The sequence below is a fragment of the Nelusetta ayraudi genome, unplaced genomic scaffold, assembly GCF_046127955.1.
Source record: "Nelusetta ayraudi isolate G7.1 ecotype Tasmania unplaced genomic scaffold, CSIRO-AGI_Nayr_v1 ptg000106l, whole genome shotgun sequence".
In the NCBI taxonomy this organism is placed as follows: Eukaryota; Metazoa; Chordata; class Actinopteri; order Tetraodontiformes; family Monacanthidae; genus Nelusetta; species Nelusetta ayraudi.
The window spans coordinates 1,015,280-1,034,525 of NW_027466156.1; the positions used below are offsets into that span (position 1 = coordinate 1,015,280).

General features: G+C 48.5%; 1 protein-coding gene across 2 annotated transcripts; it reads left to right on the forward strand.

Moving 5' to 3' along the window:
• The first annotated feature begins 305 nt into the window (after positions 1–305).
• On the forward strand, positions 306–19,133 carry obsl1a (obscurin like cytoskeletal adaptor 1a). Of its 2 annotated transcripts, none has more exons than XM_076048534.1 (25): positions 306–682; positions 1,569–2,677; positions 3,912–4,181; positions 5,302–5,562; positions 6,110–6,418; positions 7,404–7,670; positions 7,751–8,029; positions 8,159–8,273; positions 9,249–9,409; positions 9,549–9,821; positions 10,460–10,735; positions 10,813–11,088; positions 11,159–11,437; positions 11,521–11,796; positions 11,893–12,162; positions 13,022–13,288; positions 13,363–13,632; positions 13,713–13,979; positions 15,494–15,760; positions 15,865–15,977; positions 16,348–16,501; positions 16,590–16,751; positions 17,575–17,679; positions 17,758–18,024; positions 18,643–19,133. In XM_076048534.1, exons 2-25 carry the CDS (start codon positions 1,654–1,656, stop codon positions 18,921–18,923), a joined length of 6,489 nt encoding a protein of 2,162 aa, XP_075904649.1. In that variant the 5' UTR covers positions 306–682; positions 1,569–1,653; the 3' UTR covers positions 18,924–19,133. The 2 variants fall into 2 exon arrangements, with proteins under 2 accessions (XP_075904649.1, XP_075904650.1); XM_076048535.1 differs by having other exon boundaries at positions 1,572–2,677.
• Positions 19,134–19,246: the final 113 nt, after the last annotated feature.

The window sequence follows — 19,246 nt, forward strand, 5'->3', positions numbered from 1 at the left end:
AGGTGCAAATGTGCACCTTTCAGCGCCATTGCATCTCCTGTAGTTCACGATTTTAAATATAAACACAGACACAGAGAGAAGAAACGCACCCTCTGTCTCCCGCTGTGACCTTACTCATGAGTGAGCATGACTCAAGACTGGAGGGGCTCTGGCAGCTGAGGATATCTGCTAAGCCCCCCCGACCACCACCACCACCTCCTCCAACCCCTCTATCTTTAGAGGGCTCTGACTTTATCTCGCCTGCTGTCATCCAAGCTGGTGTTATTTTTAGGAGGCGGCGGCAGCAGCAGCTGGGGATCGGTGGTGGTGGTGGGAGGAGGGGGGGGGGGTCCCAAAGAGTCTTCAACTCTTGGACAATGACGGTGTCAGGAGCGCCGCCGCACCTCTGAGACCACCGGGGCAGGATTTCATCTACCGCCAGCCTGCAGCAGCAGCAGCAGCAGCAGCAGAGCCGAGGGGGACGCGGGGCCAGCAATGAGGTGTTGGGGGGCCGCCGGCCGCCAAGTGTGAAGAGGCCAGGAGGTGTGTCAGCTGGCCGCTCCGCCCGGCAGCCAATGCAAAGAGAGCAAAAGGCAGAGTGAGTCTCTGTGAGGAAGACCAAGGTTTTTTTTTTGACTTCACAGAGTCACAGCGGATCAGAGCAGCGCCAGAGCTGAGGGACCAGCTGGAGAAGGAGCCGCAGGTGAGTCGCTGATTTGTTTTTAACGCAAAGGAGGGAAAAAGAAGAGAGTTTCTCTTCTTCTACTGTCGTTCCACCTCGTCATCAGTTACTGTCTCTGAAAGTGTCGGCAAAAGTTGTTCATCTTTACTCAGAAGAGAATTGGGTGTGTTTTTTGCCATGGAAAGAGTTTTGGCAGCACTGAGCAGCTTGCCTGCGAGACGCTGGGTCTTTTCCCGGACGCGCTTATTTATAAATGCGCTCCTCGGAGTGAGTAGCAGCGCCAACTGTGAGAGCGACCCAGCGCGGCATGGCGTGCGCTCATTGGATTGAAAAACGTGCGCTAGACCAGTGGCTCTCAACTGGTGGCGTCTCTGGGACCACATTTACTTTCCTCATCATGAAGTCGCAGGACAGATTTATTCCACAGCACTCAAATTCATTCCACACACAAAAAAATAGTGCAACAATACAGACTGCCTTCATCCAGTCATAATTGTGATATGACCATACAGTTTCCTACATAATTCCACGTGTGATCATACGTAGTTTTGATGCCTTCAGTGAGAAACTGCAATGGCAACGGTCATGAGAATGAAAGAAAAGACACTAAATTCACAGGATGTGTGCAAACTTTTGACTGGCACTGAGTGTATATTTAAAAATCCCTTTTATTACAAAGGGAAACTGCCCAAAAAGAATTTTGGGTCGCGACCCACCTCTTTAGAAACACTGTACTAAACACCTGCACCCAGGCAGTTTTAAGGCCCAGACTCCTCCAGACTCATTCTGAAAACTACATGAAATGGTTCTTTTAGGTGATGTAGTGGAAACTACAACAATGTCACGACTGGGACTTTGACTGACAACTTCAGCACATCAATACATTCCTTTTTCTCATTTTTTCCAGCAGCTTCTTCTTCACCAAATAATAAAAGGACATTATAAGTCAGACCTCGGCCGATCAAGGACCCTGACAGACAGACGGACGGACGATGGATATATTTGGCGGAGCTCCTCGGGTGCTGGGCTACCCGCGACCCGTGGTGGCGCGGCACGGCGCTGACGCCACGCTGCGGTGCCAGATCGACGGCGACCCGCGGCCCGAAGTGGTGTGGGAACGCAAGAACGCGCGGCTGGCCCCTGGGGGGCGCTATTCGCTGTCGGAGGAGGGCAAGGCCTACCTGCTGACCATCGCTGCGGTGACGGCGGCCGACGGCGGACAGTACGTGTGCAAGGCGCGGAACAGCGTGGGCGAGACGTACGCCGCCGCCTCGCTGAGGGTGGAGGAGAGCGAGGAGGGGGAGGCGGAGGGGAGGCAGGTGAACGGCCACTGCGCCACCAACGGCGGCGAGGAGAAGGAGGAGGAGCAGGACGAGGGTCCCCGCTTCCTCATCCGCCCGCTGTCGCTGCGCGTGGACCGTGGCGAGGACGCCGGCTTCGCCGCCAAGCTGTGGGGCTCGCCGCCGCCCCGGGTCACCTGGGAGAAGGACGGCAAGCGGCTGGCCGACGTCTTCGAGAGCTCGCACTACAGCGCCGTCAGCCAGGACGGCGGCTGGTTCCAGCTGCGGATCCACGGCGCCCGGCTGCCCGACGCCGGCGTCTACTCCTGCAGGGCGGCCGGCGGCGGCCAGGAGGCGCTGGCCGCCGCCGTGCTGCTGGTGGAGGCCGTGCCGGAGCGGCGGGAGCGGGGGGGGGAGGGCGGGAAGTCCTCGGCCAGGCACAGGGGCGCCGCCGGGGGCGCCGTCAGCCCGTCCAAGGCCAAGAAGTTTGCGGTGGCCGAGGGCAAGCACGCCAAGTTCCGCTGCCTGGTGACGGGGAAGCCCAAGCCGGAGATTGTGTGGCGCAAGGACGGCGAGACCCTGGAGGCGGGCCGGCGCCACCTCATCTTCGAGGACCGGGAGGGCTACTACACCCTCAAGGTGCTCTACTGCAAGGAGCAGGACACGGGGCTGTACGTGTGCGCCGCCTCCAACGCCCTGGGCAACACGCTCAGCGCCGTGCACCTGTCCGTCAAAGGTAAGGGGGCGTCACCCTGTTTTTGGTTTTTATGTTGTTTTTTAAAGGTCCAGTGCAGTCATGGGCAAACTATGGCCCGGGGGCAATATGCAGCCCGTTTAACTTTTTCATCCGGCCCGCCGAAATTGAAGAAATAATAATAATGATAATGAGTAAGTATTTTCTAATTAAATTTAGATTTAAATTAATTCCAATAAAACATTTTTACAGTGTTTTAAAAGTCATTTCAATAAATAAATACCGTGGAGCTTCAAAGATATACATTTTGTGGTGAGGCTTCATTTCAATTGACATTAAAGCATGTTTCCGACAATATATCCCATGATATATTTTTTCCTCCTATGAGGTGGCTCACCAAAACACTCCATCCTTCTGCTGCTGCTCTGCAACCCCCAGTCAAAGTTTAGAACCCATTGTGGCCCCACCAGTCAAAAAGTTACCCAGCCCTGGTCCAGTGTGTAATATTTTTAAGGAAGCCCACCTGACAGCCTGATTCATATTGAGGCCACTGTCAGATGGCAGCTAACTGGGAGCAAGACCCTGATTGCTCTGTGTTTATTATATATTTATTCATGCATTTTTGAGCAGTATGTTAAGCTTTTACCAATATAAAAAAATCATAAATCAAGCCAAATTTTACAAATTTGATGCACATGATGCACATTTCAGGAGCGATAGCTTCACAACAGCAGACAATAGAAAAGAAATCAATGCATTCTTTGGGAAGTGTGGGTTTAAAACAAACAACACTGCAGCACTGTGGAGCCTGAGTGCTTCACAGGTTAGATATTACTGAAAAGCTCCTTGCTGTCAAGTCTAAATGTGGTTTTTAACAGAGCTAAATTTCTGCTTCTGTATTTGACTGTTTACATCCTTTCCCTTCTCCTTTATATTTTGCTCTTTAAGGACCTGACTGTTGTTTATATTTTGCTTGATGTTTATCGCTTGCTCTTTTGCTTTGATGCTTGATTTTTGATTTTCATGGTTATTTATGGCTTCTAAAAACCGATCCTGAGTACAAATTCTGTACCATAACTGTTTAGTTCCTTGAATCTTGGAGTCAGCTGCATTTGGCATCATATTTTCTTCAAAGCAGCTGATCACATTCCTATAATAGCAGCTGGATACACTGACGGGGTCATGTTGCTTTGCCTCTACAATAGCAGTCAATTCAGTCCAAACCCAGAAGCTCTAGACTGCACCTACCTTCTCTGCCCTGCGGGGTGTCCCTCAGGCTCGGCGGTGCGCTTCAGGCGTCCGCTGGCCGACGTGGAGGTGCGGGAGCGGGACGTGGCCGTGCTGGAGTGCGAGGTGCCCGACGAGTCGGCGCCCTTGGCCTGGTACCTGGAAGACCAGCGGCTGGCGCCCGGCGCCAAGTACGGGATGGAGCAGCGGGGCGCCAGGCGGCGGCTGACCATCCACGACGTGGGCACGGACGACGACGGCGTGTACCTGTGCGAGACGGCGGACGGAGCAAAGAGCATCGCAGAGCTGTCAGTTAAAGGTACGGCACGGCCTCAACTTATACTCTAACAGCTGACAGTTAACTCAACATAGACTAAAGATAATCTGAGGCTTAGTATTCATATAAAGGAGGTTTGACCAGGCTAGGAAAGAGAGTACGCATTCATTCTTAGCTGGAAAAAGCAGCTTGTAAACATTTTTTTTTAATTAATGTATCATTTTAAAGATAAGATTAATGTTCGCGATGCCACGATGGGGAAATTGCAATGTCCCAGCAGCAGATAAAAAACACACAGAAGTACACAGACAGGATTACAGAGAGTGAAAAATAATATACTGGGAGCAATCTGAATAAAATGAAATACAAAGTAAAAACATAAAATGCAAATATTAACAATACGCTAATCTTGATGAATGTATATAAGTAGCTGCATTTCCATTTCAGTTTTTCGCCAAACAAATAAAAAGTAAAATAAATGTGATATTTCTAAAAATTTCTACAAAGTACAGTTGAGATTTGCAGGTGTTTCCATTGAGTGGTATGAAGCGCATCAGCCATAATTCTTGTAAACTCTCATCCCGTGACACCCCACTTTGAGGAGGATGGAGGTACAAAACATTTTGCATTTTGGAGCAGCTATTCCAGTTGTCACTACAGCTGTTGCCACTGTTGTCATCAGGAGACGAAGGCAGCGGGTGATAGCTCAAAGCTCAAAGGCAAAGTTGGTATGTCTGGGAGCAGACAAGAATAAGGAATTTCTGGGAGAGGATCGTCACCGAGGAATTCACAGACGAACTGTGGATTCAGAATTTCAGAATGACGATGAAGCTGTCGCCAGCATGGAAGCTCTTGTGAAACCCCATTTTTACTGAAAGTGAACTGATCACGTGACCCCGTACGTCACGTCCGGTGACGTGTAAATGCGATTTTGCGACATACCTCTATATCGATACTGGAAAAACCACCTCATCAGTGTGACAAAAACCTTTTAGGTTTTGCGCAATTCTAGGAATTTTGCAAATTCATGGAAACAATGACGATGGAAAGGACTTATGAAGATGTAAATAAGATACAAATAAACCTAAAATAGAGCTTAGTGATATACAAACACATACACAATAATGACAAATAAACACAATTCCAATTCTTCCGCTGGCAGGCGCCATCGTTCGAAAGCTGCCCCGCAAGCTGGAGGTGCTGGAGGGCGAGAACGCGGTGTTCTGCGTGGAGCTGGAGAAGGAGGACGCCGAGGTGCACTGGTTCAAGGACGGCCTGAAGCTGCGCGAGGCCCACCACACCATCCTCAAGTCCTTCGGCCGCACTCACATCCTGGTCTTTGTCAACGTGGCCTACCAGGACTCGGGGGTCGTGACCTTCGTCACGGGCTGTTCCAAGACCTCGTCGCGGCTCAAGGTCAAAGGTGGGCGTCGGTTTTTACCATTGGTTTGAAAAAAATAGGGATGCAGTGATATTGATGCCAGTATCGGGTATCGGTACCGATACCGGGCTTGAGTACGCTAGGGATGGCTGCGGCTCGGCTAGTCAGAGCGGGTCGTCCAGTGATCGAAGGGTTGGTGGATACCATGTGTACATGGGGAAGTGTCCTTGGGTAAGACACTGAACCCTACATTCCTCCCAATGGGGCTGCACCTACTGGTGAATGAGTGGCTGCCAATGTAAAGCGCTGTGGCGTCACAGTGAAGGCGCTGGAAAAGCGCGATATGAGAGCATTCCATCAATCATTTACTCATAGTCGTAAAAATGTGTTGATACCATGACACCGATACCAGCTGTATAAGTATGTATGTGTATAAGCAAGTGTGTATAAATGTGACAATTTAGTTGTCGGTATTGGTAAGTACTGAAATACAAGTCTTGTATTCCTTGTATTCTTCCTGTAAAAGAGTGGTAGCCCTACTAGCTAATAATCCCAGCACTGAAACACCCTCGTCTACTCTCTGCTCCAGCGGCCAGACACTGCCCCCCCGCCTACCCCGCCGAGGTCGCCATGGACGTGGAGCGGCCCAACAGCGCGCTGCTCACCTGGGTGCCCTGCGCCGCCGCCAGCCAGGCGTCCACCCGCTCCATCTTTGTGGTGGAGCGGCAGCAGGCGGGCTCGCAGGAGTGGCACAAGTGCTTCACGTCGGAGACGGCCACCTCGGCCGAGGTGTGCGGCGACGGCGTGCAGTGCGAGGGCGACTACCGCTTCCGCGTCTGCTGCATCAACAAGTACGGGCGCAGCGGCCACGTGGAGTTCCCCAAAGCTGTTCACCTGGGTGAGGACTTGGGCGGGAAGAGTGAGAGGTCAAGGTCAAGCTTTCTTTATCGGTATCTTAGCTGTGACACCACAGGTCAATCATACATGATACAAAACATAAAAGCACATAACAAAAAACCATCATCAGTCGAAGCTTCAATGTCACAGGAGTCTTTACCTTGTGGTTATCCTATTCAGCCTTACAATGGCTGAGGCTACAAAGCTGTTCCTGTATAGAGGGACCAGTTTGATCACGCAAGAGAACAGTAAGAGTGTTTTCTTTATGAACTAAAACAGCATCTTTTGTTAAGGAATCCAACATAATTGCCAATGACTGAATTGCTCTTTGCTCCTACTTTCACTTTTCTTTACTTTATTTATTTGATTAGGACCATGCACATTAATCAGCACATCAACAGAAAGCATCAATATAAATATGAGCTGGAATGTGCGCCGGAGTTGGCACAGTTGCTACACTTCATCCGAGATATTACTATTATTGTGTATGTGGGCTGGTTGGGATTACATAAACAGAGGCTATATGTTTGTTGTTGAGACATGTGACACTATATTACCCTATGGGGGGAGTATTAACATCAGAAAGGTCTGAAGGACGTCCTGTTTTGACAGCGTCTGCCAATCAAACTCAACCTCGGTAGCGTGTCTTGTCTATTTTTTGTTGAAGGTTTTTGGGAAAATAGTTGGACCTTTGTCTGTAAATGTACAATAATATCAATTTTGTTTGAATGAGGATCCCAGGAAAAATAGCTAGTTTTGGCATGCTACTGGGGCATCTGATAAAAGTTGAACAAAAATAATAGTATATGTATACAATAATATGTATACACACATACACATATATATATACATATATATATGTATATATATATATATATATATACATATATATATATATATATATATATACATATATATATATATATATATATATATATATATATATATGTATGAAAGGCTTAGCTAAGTGTATTTTTCTGGTAAAGTGCCAGGGCCAAAGATTCTCACCTCTCTGCGAGGCTGCGAGGCCACAGAAGGAGAAGACGCCAGGTTCTCCATCGAACTGTCGACAGCCATGGCGGGAACGTGGTTCTTGAACAGCGCCCAGCTGCAGCACGGAGGACGATATTCCATCCGGCAGTCCCAGAAGCACCACTCGCTGGCCATCCACGAGACTCGCCTGGCCGACGACGTGGCGGAGGTCACGTTCATAGCCAACGGCGTGCGGGACTCGGCCGTGCTCAGGGTCAAGCGTGAGTCAGAGCACAAATCTGTGCAACTCTTGTCAACTTCTTTTTGAGTGACGATGAGTCGACCTCTTGTGTCTTTGCAGCCGCGGTGGTGACATTCAGCCCTCTGCCGGACTCGGACAGCCAGAAGAGGGTGGAGGCCGGCGACGCCGTCGTGCTCTACTGCGAGGTCTCGCACGCCTTCGCCAAGGTCTCCTGGTTCAAAGACGGTCTGGAGCTGCAGGCCTCCGACGACCTGAACATCCAAGCAGACGGAAACATGAGGAGGATCGTGATCCCTGCGGCTGACGCGTCTCACGCTGGAGTTTTCACCTGCCAAACGGCAGGAGGAGACGTCATCACGTTCAATGTGGACGTTGCAGGTGTGTTGCTTTGCTTTTCTGAAATTTGTTCTTCTCTCTTAATTATTTCCACTCACTTCCCAACTGTTATTTTTATTATTTTCTGTCAAATGTCTGCAATGTTTTGACTCCCTACTTCCTGGTTTCAAGGTCCCCCTGTGGAGTTTAGTCCTGTTCCAGCAGAGGAGCTGCACAAGAGCGGAATGGAACTGGACCCTGTGGTGCTGCTCTGTCATGTCTCAAGAGAAGATGCAGAAGTTGCGTGGTAGGTAAAAAAAAAAATTAAAATTCCCTTACACATTTTTTTTTTTTTTTTAATTAAGAATGACTTTGTTGTTGTTAATTTCTGGTTAATCTGACAAATATGACGTGAACGAGTTGTTCTTATTTGAAAATGTCATAATAGATATTTCAATTTAACTGACTTCAATAAAACCAAGACCACAGTGCCGAATTTAAGAGCAGCGTTTGACAGCCCTGATGCAAACTCAACATAAACATACATTCGCAAAACTAAAGGTAAAATTTGCATACGGTGCAAATTATACTTCCTGTACACTGTCTTCTATTGACGTCCGCCATGTTTGGCGTGGACTAAGCACCGGTTCAGCATCGCGGTTCGCATAAGACGACTAACAGCCATGCTAGTAGGCTAACCGCCGGTAGTTTATGTTGCCATGTCACAGCTAAAAAGCTCAACTCTGTGTTTTCTTCTGGGTAAAAGGATGAACAGGCGAGTTCAAAGTGTCTGCTACAATTACAAAAATGACCAGAGTTGTTAATTAGATTCTTCAGTTTGTTGTGTTTTTGCGTTGTCTCCGTTACACGTCTGGTTTTGCTCTATGATGTTGTGGCGTGACACGTGAGGTCAGCGGCGACGGTTTTGGCAGTTTAGGCAAGGTGGGTCCCCTGACTGTTGGACGTGCACTGTGTTACAATATTGACCGCTAGATGTCGTCATTGTATCAGCAACGCCATCGAACTGGCTGATGTGAGGCATACCAGTAATGCCAATAATTCATCTTTTTTACATTTGCATATATTTTTATATCTTATGTTGCTTTCTATTTATTTGTATGGTGACTTTGAGTGCCACAAAGGTGCTCATAATTGAAATAAATTATTATTAGTAGTAATAGCAAGTGGGGAAGTTAGGGGAGAAAGTTAGCTTTGACAAAAGTAACGATAAATAGTAATATCATTTCAACATGAAGTCATTACCTTGTTGGGGATTTGTCAGGTACAAGGACGGCTGTGAGGTCCAGCCAGGCGACAACATCACTCTGCAAGCAGACGGAACCTTGCGGAGGCTCATCATCCGTTCGGCAGAAATCTCAGACGCCGGCAGCTACTCGTGCCAGTCGGGAAACAACAATGTAGAGTTCACAGTCAACGTGAGAGGTACCACTGATCTTTGCACAAAATGCTCTCTCGGGGGAGCACGTTCCTGCATTTTCCTTAAAACTGAACAGATTGTTTTATTTATTTATTTACCTATTTACTTATTTTTAAATTCTGTTTCCACTGACAAACACATCAGAACCCCCGGTGATGATCGTGGAACCTGGAGACGACGTGGTGATGGAGAGCTACACCTCGGAGGAGGCCTACCTGCAGTGCGAGCTGTCCCGCTCCGGCGGGAAGGTGCGCTGGTTTAAGGACGGCCAGGTGGTGGAGGACGGCCAGAACATCCGGCTGGTGTCCGAGGGCCCCTACAGGCGGCTGGTCATCCCCAGCGGCCGTGTGGAGGACAGCGGCGAGTACGTGTGCGAGACAGACGGAGACTCCGTCTTCTTCCAGCTCACTGTAAAGGGTAAGACAGGAATTGAAGATTGGCATTCAGTCAGTACAAATACTTTTTAAACTAATTTGTAAGGTGCCTATAATTTACTTCTGACGACTTTTTACTTTTACTCCCCATATCTGTACATTCTACCCCTTATTGGGAAAACACGCTTGTTACTGTTTAAAAGATAAAATTCTGTTCAAAGTAATGCCCTTATGATTGATGATTTATTTGATAGTTGTTGTTTCGTGAAGTGGAGCCATTTGAACTATGCAGTTTGGTAGTTCAATATAAAGCTGCATCATATTTTAGTGGGAGATTATTTTTGAGTACTTTGGCTTTACAACAAATGCATTGTTTAACTAATTGCAAAAAAAACCAAAACGTTTTTACTTTTTACTCAAGTACATTTCAGAACCTGTACTTTCTTACTTTGACTTGAGTCAATGAGATGAATCAGTACTTTTACCAGAGGATTTTCTTTTACACAAGTATCCATACATTTACTTGAGTGCATTTACTTGAGAATGTGAATAATTTTGGCACCTCCGTCAGTCAGACAACTGAGTTAGTATTAGAAGTATAGAGCAATTCAGTTTCTCTATACTTCTAACATGAACACACCTTCAACATTCACACAATGAGATTCTAACTTTTCTCCTCAGAGCCTCCAATCAGAATCATCCACCCCAGTGAGTCGGAGGTGGAGGTGACCCACACGGCCTCCGAGAGGCTGGAGCTCAGCTGCGAGATCTCCCGGGCGGACGCTCCAGTTCGATGGTACAAGGACAGCCTGGAGGTGGAGGAGGGTCCCAACTTGATCCTGGAGGCTGACGGGTCGCACCGCAGGCTGGTTATACCTGTGGCCGGTGAGGAGGACACTGGAGAGTACGTGTGCGACACCGAGGATGACTCTGTGGCCTTCCTGGTGACAGTGAAAGGTGAGACTTCCTGGTTTGCTTATTGCCGATGCCGCCGTCATCATTGACTCCATCGCTGTTGTTTTTGCTGCCTTCAGAGCCTCCCGTGAAGCTCAGCCGTCCGACAAACATGCCCGACATTATGGAGGCAGTGGCGGGGTCGCCGTTTGTGCTGGAGGTGGAGGTGTCCCGGCCCAACGCCGAGGTCAAGTGGCTGGTCAACGGCAGGGAGGTAGAGGAAGGCGGCAAACTGAACGTTTCGACCGAAGGCCTCGTCCATCGACTCACCATCCCGTCGGCTACGCCGGAGGATTCTGGGACTTACTGCTGCCAGGTTGCCGGAGACCAGGTTGACTTCCAGGTCCACGTCTCAGGTACAAATACTCACCGTTGGAATGCCATGATTAGCCATGTTTGAATTCTGAAATTCCATCGAATCTCCAGTGCCGCCGGTGAAGATCCTCAGGAAGTCAGAAGTCAAGACTGTCCTCAAGTCACTGGCAGCCGACGACATTGTGCTGGAGTGCGAGCTGTCTCGGGCCGACGCTGTGGCCAAGTGGTACAAGGACAACCGCCGCATCCAGGCGGGTGACGAGAGGCACTGCGAGGAGGAGGAGGGCGCCTTCCGCTCGCTGGTCATCCTCAACGCCGAGCCCGAGGACTCCGGGGAGTACTTCCTGGATGTCGGGGACGACAGCATCGGGTTCCAGGTCATGGTGGAAGGTACATCTTGTTTCCTCATTAACCTTCAAAGTCACCTGGTACCAAGAGGTCAGATTTCTAATGAAACAAATTTCTTGCATCAGAGCCCCCGGTGGCCATCGTGGGCAACTCGGCCGACGCCGACCACCAAGAGATGGTGGCTGGGGAAGACCTGTTCCTGGCCTGCGAGGTGTCCCGGGCCAACGCACCCGTGCAGTGGTACTGCAACGGCAGGCCGCTGGTCGCTGACCATCGAACCTGCATTGAGAGTTACGGTACTCTGAGGAAGGTCATCGTCTCCGACATGCAGCCGTCAGATTCTGGCCAGTATGTGTGCGATGCCGTGGGCGACAAGATGGTCTGCAACGTCAGGGTCCAAGGTAGTTTGTTTTTTAATTCTCTTCAATTTTTTTTTGATCTGAGAAGGTGAAAAACTTTTCCTACAATGAGACAATTCTCCCAATTCTTCACAAAAGAGCCTCCGGTCACCTTTGTGAACAAGGAGGATGACGTGGTGGTCACGGGCTACGAGGCGGAGAGCACCACCCTGACGTGCTACGTGTCCCGGGAGAGCGCCACCGTCCGATGGATGAAGGATTGGACGCCCGTGGACGGCGAGCGCTTCCGGGCACTGGCGGACGGCCACCGCCGCTCGCTCACCATCCTGCCGCTCCGTCGCTCGGACGCGGGCGAGTACACCTGCGATGCCAACACAGACCAGGTCCACTTCAGCCTGCTGGTCAAAGGTCAACTCTCATCCTATCATCTTTATTGTCGATATTTTATTTAGAGCAGTGTTTCTCAACCAGCGGGTGGTCCCCGGGCGGACCACTAGTGGTGTGTGGTGTAATTGCGAGGGGTCAGTGAAAATAAAATATATTTTTGACAATTATGGAAAAGTATATTTATTAATTATAATTAAAAAGAAATATTTATATATGTATACATATATATATATATATATATATATATATATATATATATATATATATATATATATATATATATATATATATATATATACATATATATATATATATATATATATATATATATATATATATATATATATATATATATATATACATATATATATGTTGAATAAAATGTGACTCAGACCTTTATCTATCTAAACTGCAGAGGGTCCCATGAACTATTTTTAGCATATTCCATCCTGACTTTATCAGTTTCCATCTGTAATGACTGTAATTCATTAGGTTTTAATAAGAGCTCTTGCCTGTTTGTTGAATTACCGCATGATGTTGTTAATACAAACTTAACACGCTCTGCATCCTTTTTTCAAAGAACAAGTTCCCTAGTGTTTCGGTGGGCATACGCCACTCAAATGCTTTCATTGTGAAATATTTGCAGAAATGTGGCGTGGGAAAACTCATCAACTTAAAGCTCATATTTGCATTCAAATAAATACCATGATGCAATTTACAATGCAGTTGTTGCTGCTTTTATCAAATTGCAGTCCTCCTTCAGGGTAAATAAAAAATGTGCAGGCGGTCCAGGACCCCCAAAAAAGGTTGAGAACCACTGTTCTAGAGCACTTCTGACTGGAAAAGCATTATTTATATTTATTTCTAATTTCTACACCAGAAATGAGAATCAAATTCACGCAGCCGCTGGCCGACACCGTGGCCTACGCCAATGGCATGGTGACCCTGCGCTGCGAGGTGTGCCGGCCCAAGGCCGACGTGCAGTGGCTGAGGAACGGCCAGGAGGTGGCACCGAGCCGGCGCTTCACCATCCGGGCGGACGGCGCAGAGCGCAGTCTGACCATACACAGGCTCACCCGGGAGGACGCCGGCCACTACGCCTGCGAGTCCAAGGACGACCGGACCGAGGCAGCGCTGACAGTGGAGAGTGAGTGACAGATTTTATTTTATTTATTTTTTACGCTAGGCCGGTTCCACAAGACTTCTCTTCTCCTCCCCCAGTGCCTCGAGTGGTGGAGTTCCTGACGGAGCTCCGCAGCACCACCGTCCTGGAGGGTGAGGACGCCACCTTCAAGTGCGTGGTGTCGCCCGAGGACGTGCAGCTGGTGTGGCTGATGGACAACGAGGCTGTCGCCCTGGGCGAGCGCTTCCAGGCCAGCCAAAATGGCCTCTGTCACACCCTGGTGGTCCGAAGGTGCCAGATGCTGGACTGCTCCAAGATTACGGCCGAGGCCGAGGGTCAGACCTGCAAGGCCAGCCTCAAAGTTCAGGGTAAAGATATATATATATGTTTTTAATCACTATTATTATTAGATTGGTTGTTAATTGAAAGCCCCTCCCCCTCCTGATAGAGGCCCAGGTGATGTTCACCAGGAGAACGGAGGCGGTCATGGCCGAGGAGTTTGGCGAGGCCACGCTGGAGGCGGAGATCAGCGTGGAGAGCGGCGAGGTGCAGTGGATGAGGCAGGGCGTGGTCATCCAGGCCGGCCCGCGGCACACGCTGGCCCAGAGCGGCTGCACGCGCACCCTGACCATCCGGGACCTGACGCTGTCGGACCGCGGCACGTACCGCTGCGAGACGCTGCACGACCGCACGCAGGTCAAGCTCAACGTGGAACGTGAGTCCGTTTAGCCGAGAGGCCCGTCTTCAATGACACGAGAGCAATGAGGTCTGCCATGCATCATTTTTTAAATATACATACATTTATATACACTGCTCAAAAAATAAAGGGAACACTAAAATAATACATCCTATTAATTAAGGAAATGTTCCAGTTGCAAATCTTTATCACACAGTGGAATGTGTTTAAAACAAAATAACATAAAAATGATCAATGTAAAATTTAATTATGAACCAATGGGGGTCTGGATTTGGAATCCTACTCCAAATAAAAGTGGAAACTCTGAATACAGGCTGATCCAACTGTAGCCCAGGAAGTTGTGCTAGAGCAGTTTATACCAATGGGGCCGGGCCTGGGCTCGTTGTAAGGTTGAACAACTATTTAACGTAGAAGTTTAAATGTAAAGCGTTCGCTGTCAATGTATTTACATATAGGCAATACAAAAGATGATAAACTCTCTTTAAATTAATAAAAAAATAGAAATTAGATTAAAGTTAAATTGTTTCAAATAAAGTAGTGGTTGTGCTTTCTGCTACAAAACACAAAAAGGACCTTCTTCATATTGCAATAAAATAAAATACAACCCCTTTTAGACACTTATTATCAAACTAACACAAAAAATGGTGTCACTCCTCTCACAATATAATACATACAGTATATTCACTTTACCATAACCAAGTTACACTTTAAACTGTGTATTTTTTTGAAAAACTCAAATGTATAATGTGGGCCCACACACATTCACCGAGAAACATAAATTGAACCTGCTGCAGGGCTGTGGAGTGACGCTTGCGTGCGGTGGGGCCTGGAAAGTGAAATAAGCTTAGGGTTAGTATTAGTTTAGTTTTAGGTATTAGTTAAAAATGTAGAAAAATTATTTAATTTTGAAATGATTATAAAACTATTATTTGCTACCATTTTACTTTTTATATTTTTTAAATTGTCTGAAGTAAAATCATTTAACTTTAAAATCAAATTCTTACTTGCTACCATTTTACAATTTTTTAAATTGTAAATTGTTTTTTTTTAAATTCCTGATTATCAAAATATCAACTGTTACTATTATTATTATAAGCAGTAGTAGCAATAGTAGTAGTAGGAGTATTCGTATTAGTATTGTTTTTTATTCTTGTTTACGTGACTTTGGATAAACATTTGGATAAAAGCTTAAATTGTATAATTATGCCATTATTTATTCAATCTGTGCATTCAATTGCGTGCAACTGGCTCCAACCCCAAAAAAACACCCATAATTTCTCGGGTATGTAATTAGTCTTGCCTGATTAGCTGATGATGCTTTATTACCTCATTAGCCACGTTCCGGCCCAGTTAGCGTCTGTGAAAAGACCAATAGAGGGCGGGACTAATTTGCTGAATATTTGAAGCTGGAGAGCAGGCAATGTTTTTTTTTGTTTTGTTTTTTGGGCGGGGGCCGTCCTTCACAGCAGAAACAAAGATAAAAAAAAATGGTGTTACTGACTCTGAGCTTTGTGTCTCCTCTTCTTCGCCAGCCCGCAAGATCTCCATCCGGAGGAACATGAGCGACCAGGAGACGCTGGAGCGGGAGACGGCCTCCTTCGAGGTGGAGCTGTCCCATGCCGACGTGGAGGGCGTGTGGCACAAGGACGGCCTCCGGGTCAAGCCAACTGGCCAGGTGCGGGTCAGCACCAACGGCCGGGTGCACGGTCTCACCCTGTCTAACCTCACCCTGGAGGACACGGGCACCATCGCCTTCTCGGCCGAGGGCGTGCGCACCACGGCCAGGCTCACTGTCAAAGGTAGGAAAAGAAACAGAGTGAAGGTCCGCTGGCGAGGAAGAGGGGGACGGGTAGAGCATGATGGGAAGTTCTGACCCGGACTGACTTTGTCGGAACTCTTGCAGAGACGCCCGTGTCCGTCGTGAAGACGCTGAGCGACCAGCGCGTGGAGGAGGACCTTCCGGCCACGCTGGAGTGCGAGCTGTCCAGGCAGATCGTGGAGGTCAAATGGCTGAAGGTAAAAGCTCCGCCCACTCCAGAGCCGGAGCCAGACTGGTCTAGTCATTTAGTGCAGTGCTTCTCAACTGGTGGAGTCTCAGAACCCACATTTCTTTTCCCATCACCAAGTCACGACTCAAATTTATTCCAGTAAAATCTAAATGCTTGCCCACTTTCTATCATTTCAAGTGAATAAATTATTATTATTATTATCATTATTATTATTATTATTATTATTATTAAAATAAGAAGACAAACTGCCCATGAAGCTGCGACCCAATCAAAACGGCTCCGCGACCCACTTTTGAGTCATGACCCACCAGTTGAGAAACCCTGATCAAGTGGGCAGTGAGGAACATCTCTTCACTTGTCGTTGTTGTGGTTTCCAGAACGGGGCGGAGCTGAAGCCTGGGAAGAACTGCCGCATCTACTCCATGGGCCGCAAGAGGTTCTGCCAGATCCTGCAGTGCTCGCCCGCCGACTCGGGCACCTACACGTGTGACGCTGGGGAGGCGGAGACTTCGTGTTCGCTGGAGGTTTACGGTAAGATGCGTGCGGCTGTGCTCGATTGTTATGCACCCTTTCTTTTCTTGTCTTTTCTTTTCTAAAACGGGTGCACTTGCCCTGGCAGAGCACAAGCTGGAGATGGTGCAGGACCTGGAGGACCTCTACATCAAGGAGGAGCAAAATGCCGTCTTCATGTGCGAGGTGTCCCTGGAGGACGTGGCCGGGGAGTGGTACAAGGACGGCCACAGGATCCGGCCCAGCAGCACCGTCAAGATCCGCACTGAAGGTCAGACCAGGAGGGAGAGAGGGAGCGGGGGGAGCGGGGGGAGAGGGGGGGAGGAAGGATGGGAGTGGTTTAAAGTCACAACATCAATGGACAAATACACTGTTATGAGATACAAACTTAGAAAATCCTATCAATTATTCTTCTTCACTTCATTTACATTTATACACTTATATACAGCAACAGAGAAGCATTAAACACTAATAAAGGATTGTAAAACATGTAAACACAGTTAAACATGTGTAAAGATTTGGCCTGATTTGTGACTTTTACATTGGTAAAGGTTTAACATACTGCCCACAAATACATGAATAAAAGTGTCTATTCGCAGTACAACAAGTTATTTGGGTTTCCTATCCTTAGAACAGTTCTGAGTTATAAACAAGAATATACAGAGTGCAAGAGCCTTGCTTCCAGTTGGCTGCCATCTTGCACAGTCATATTTCTAAGGAAGCCTGGTGTGGACAATCCAGCTGCCTGACAATGCCTTTTGTATTTAGGGTGAACACTCGCGAAAAAGAAGGTGGACCAGGTATCCAGGTTTGTGTGCACAGGCCACTATAGTTGACTGGCAAGCTCAGGAGAGGGAGGGGGAGCGAAAGCGCTGCAATCTAAAATGTAACCACTAGATGTTGCCGTTTCTTCTCAAAATCCCCAAATATTACACACTAGACCTTTAAATCATTCTGCAGATTAAAGTATTTCCACCAACAGGACAATAGCTAGCCGTCACTACATAAAACCAGGGGATTCTATCGAGTCCAGCAAGGCCTGATGGGAAATAAAAGAAAAGAAAAGGAGGGTTTATTTCCTGTGTCTCTTCCAGGAACCAAACACTTCCTGCTGATGTGCAGCGTGAAGGCCGAGGACGCCGGCGAGATCCACTTCGTGTCCAGGGATGTGGAGTCGACGGCCTACCTGGAGGTCGAAGGTCAGTCTCTGTCCAGCTGAGATCGACCGTTCTCTTCTTTCTGGAAGAGTCTGCAACCTTGCCTTGTCCTCGTCTCAGAGCTCCCCGTCTCCATCGTGAAGCCGCTGCGTGACCGAACGGGGCTGGAGAAGCACCGGGTCATCCTGGAGTGCACCGTGTCCTCGCCCCGCTGTAGCGCCACCTGGTGCCGGGGCAGCCAGGAGCTGGCGCCGTCCGACCGGATGGAGATCCTGACTGACGGCTGCACCCTCAAACTGGTCATCCAGCAGGTGGCGCTGGAGGACGAGGGCACCTACAGTGTGACGGTGGGCGAGCACACATCCACGGCCCGGCTGATGGTCGAGGGTGAGTTGGGGGATGGAAGAGGAGGAGGAGGAGGAGGAGGAGGAAGAGATGGAGGAGTAGATAGAGGAGGAGGAAAAGGAAGAGGAGGTGGTGATGGACGATAAGGAGAAGGTGAAAAAGGTAGAGGATCAAGAGCAGGAGGAGGAGACAGTGGGAGGAAGAGGAGGACGATGAGAATGAGGGGAAGAGGAATAGGAGATCGATGAGGAGGAAAAGAATGGAAGGATGAGGAGGATGAGATGGGGAGAAGGATGTCGATGAGAAGAAGGGGTTGATGAGGTGGAAGAGGAGGAGAAGGGGAGGAGGTGGAGGATGAGGAAAAAGAGGATGTTAGGAGGAAAGGAGATGGAGGAGAGGGGTGGGGGATGAGGGATGGAAGGAGGTGAAGCAGGAGAAAGGAGGCCAAGGAAGAACGACAAGGAGGAGGAAAGAAGAGGAGTAGAATGAGTAAGTAAGGAAGAGGAAGAGGAAGGAGAGGAAATGTATAGGTGGAGGAAGGAAGAGGATGAGAGAGAGAGGAGTGGAATGAGGAGAAAGGAGGATTATTAGGGGGGTGGAGGGAGCAGGAGAACCACTGGTCCAGCCTCGTCAACATCTCCCCCGATCTTGGTGCCGCAGGTCAGGCCCTGGTGATGGTCCAGGAGCTGCAGGACGTGGAGGTGACGGAGCCGGAGTGGGCCACCTTCCAGTGCGAGGTGTCAGTGGCCATCAGCAGACCCCCGGTGTGGACCCTGAACGGCGAGGGCCTCCAGCCGGGGCCCCGGGTCCGCCTGGAGAGCAGCGGCACGGTGCACCGGCTCACCCTGAAAGAGACGAGCAGGGACATGAGCGGAGTGGTGAAGTTCACCATGGGCAAAGCCAAGAGCAGCGCCACGCTCAGCGTGAAGAGCAGCAGCTAGAGCCCACTCACCCAGACCTTCTCTCTTCTGGACGATGGCAAACCTGCAATTTTCTGCAGTAGGAGTCGCAGTCATAGTAGTTTTAAGAGCAACAACAAATAACTTTCTACATTTTTGGCTTACATTCATTTATTTTACACGTGTATGTCCTATTTTTCTTTGATTGCATTAAAAAAGCTCCATGAAAAAAACAGGAAGTGGGAATTAAACTCAACTGAGGGTCAGGTTGCTTTTAGGGCAGTGATCCTCAACTGGTGGAGTCTCAGGACCCACATTTTGGTCCACAAAAATAATGAAAATGCTGGCCCACTTTTTATCATGTC

What these genes read in the sequence shown, in the direction of transcription:
- obsl1a (XM_076048534.1), top strand. Translation starts at nt 1,654, where the DNA reads ATGGATATATTTGGCGGAGCTCCTCGGGTGCTGGGCTACCCGCGACCC. An exon ending in GAAGATGCAGAAGTTGCGTG is followed by an intron (nt 8,274 to 9,248) that starts GTAGGTAAAAAA and finishes GGGATTTGTCAG; the next exon opens with GTACAAGGACGGCTGTGAGG. An exon ending in GTGTTCGCTGGAGGTTTACG is followed by an intron (nt 16,502 to 16,589) that starts GTAAGATGCGTG and finishes TTGCCCTGGCAG; the next exon opens with AGCACAAGCTGGAGATGGTG.